Source organism: Geospiza fortis, unplaced genomic scaffold, assembly GCF_000277835.1.
Source record: "Geospiza fortis unplaced genomic scaffold, GeoFor_1.0 scaffold375, whole genome shotgun sequence".
NCBI classification, from domain to species: domain Eukaryota; kingdom Metazoa; phylum Chordata; class Aves; order Passeriformes; family Thraupidae; genus Geospiza; species Geospiza fortis.
The window spans coordinates 272844-273405 of record NW_005054641.1 but is presented as its reverse complement, the minus strand read 5'-3'; the positions used below and the strand labels follow the sequence as shown (position 1 = coordinate 273405).

The 562-nt window shown below is 52.3% G+C and overlaps 1 protein-coding gene across 1 annotated transcript in view; it reads left to right on the top strand.

Annotated features, from left to right (window-relative positions):
* The window catches only part of LOC106632054 (small proline-rich protein 2K-like), a 294-nt gene extending 80 nt beyond the window's left edge, over positions 1-214 (top strand). Inside the window, exon 1 of the mRNA XM_014311051.1 lies at positions 1-214. This exon is cut by the window's left edge and continues 80 nt beyond it. Within this exon, the coding sequence (XP_014166526.1) occupies positions 1-214 (214 nt within the window).
* The last annotated feature ends 348 nt before the right edge of the window (positions 215-562 follow it).

Genomic DNA, 562 nt, shown 5'->3' with positions numbered 1-562 from the left:
CTGTTCCCACTCCACCATCCAGAGGCAGCCTGTGCAGAAGTTCAGCTACGTGACGCCCTGCTGCCCCCCGGTGCAGCCCTGCTACCCCCCAGTGCAGCGTTACTGCCCCCCAGTGCAGCCCTGCTGCCCCCCAGTGCAGCGTTACTGCCCCCCAGTCTGCCCCCAGGTCACCAAGAACATCTGCAAGCTGCCACCGTGCTACCCCAAGTACTGAGGGCACCCTGCTTTGGGTGCTGTCCATGCCTGAAGCTTCAATTGATGGTTCTTTATTCCCATTTTTAATTTGATCCTCGAGTTCCTCATCTGTGATTAGAATTGGGTTCCTGGTTTTGCTCTAATTTGGTTTAAGTACTGAGGGCACCCTGGATGGCTCCTGCTTTGGGTGTTCTCTGTGCCTGAAGCTTCAATCAATGGTTCTTTATTCCCATTTTTAATTTGATCCTCGAATTCCTCGTCTGTGATTAGAATTGGGTTCCTGGTTTTGCTCTAATTTGGTTTAATATGCTCGGCACGCAAGACCCAGCTCAGGTTGCTTCCCATGAAGCTGGGAATGATTCCTGCT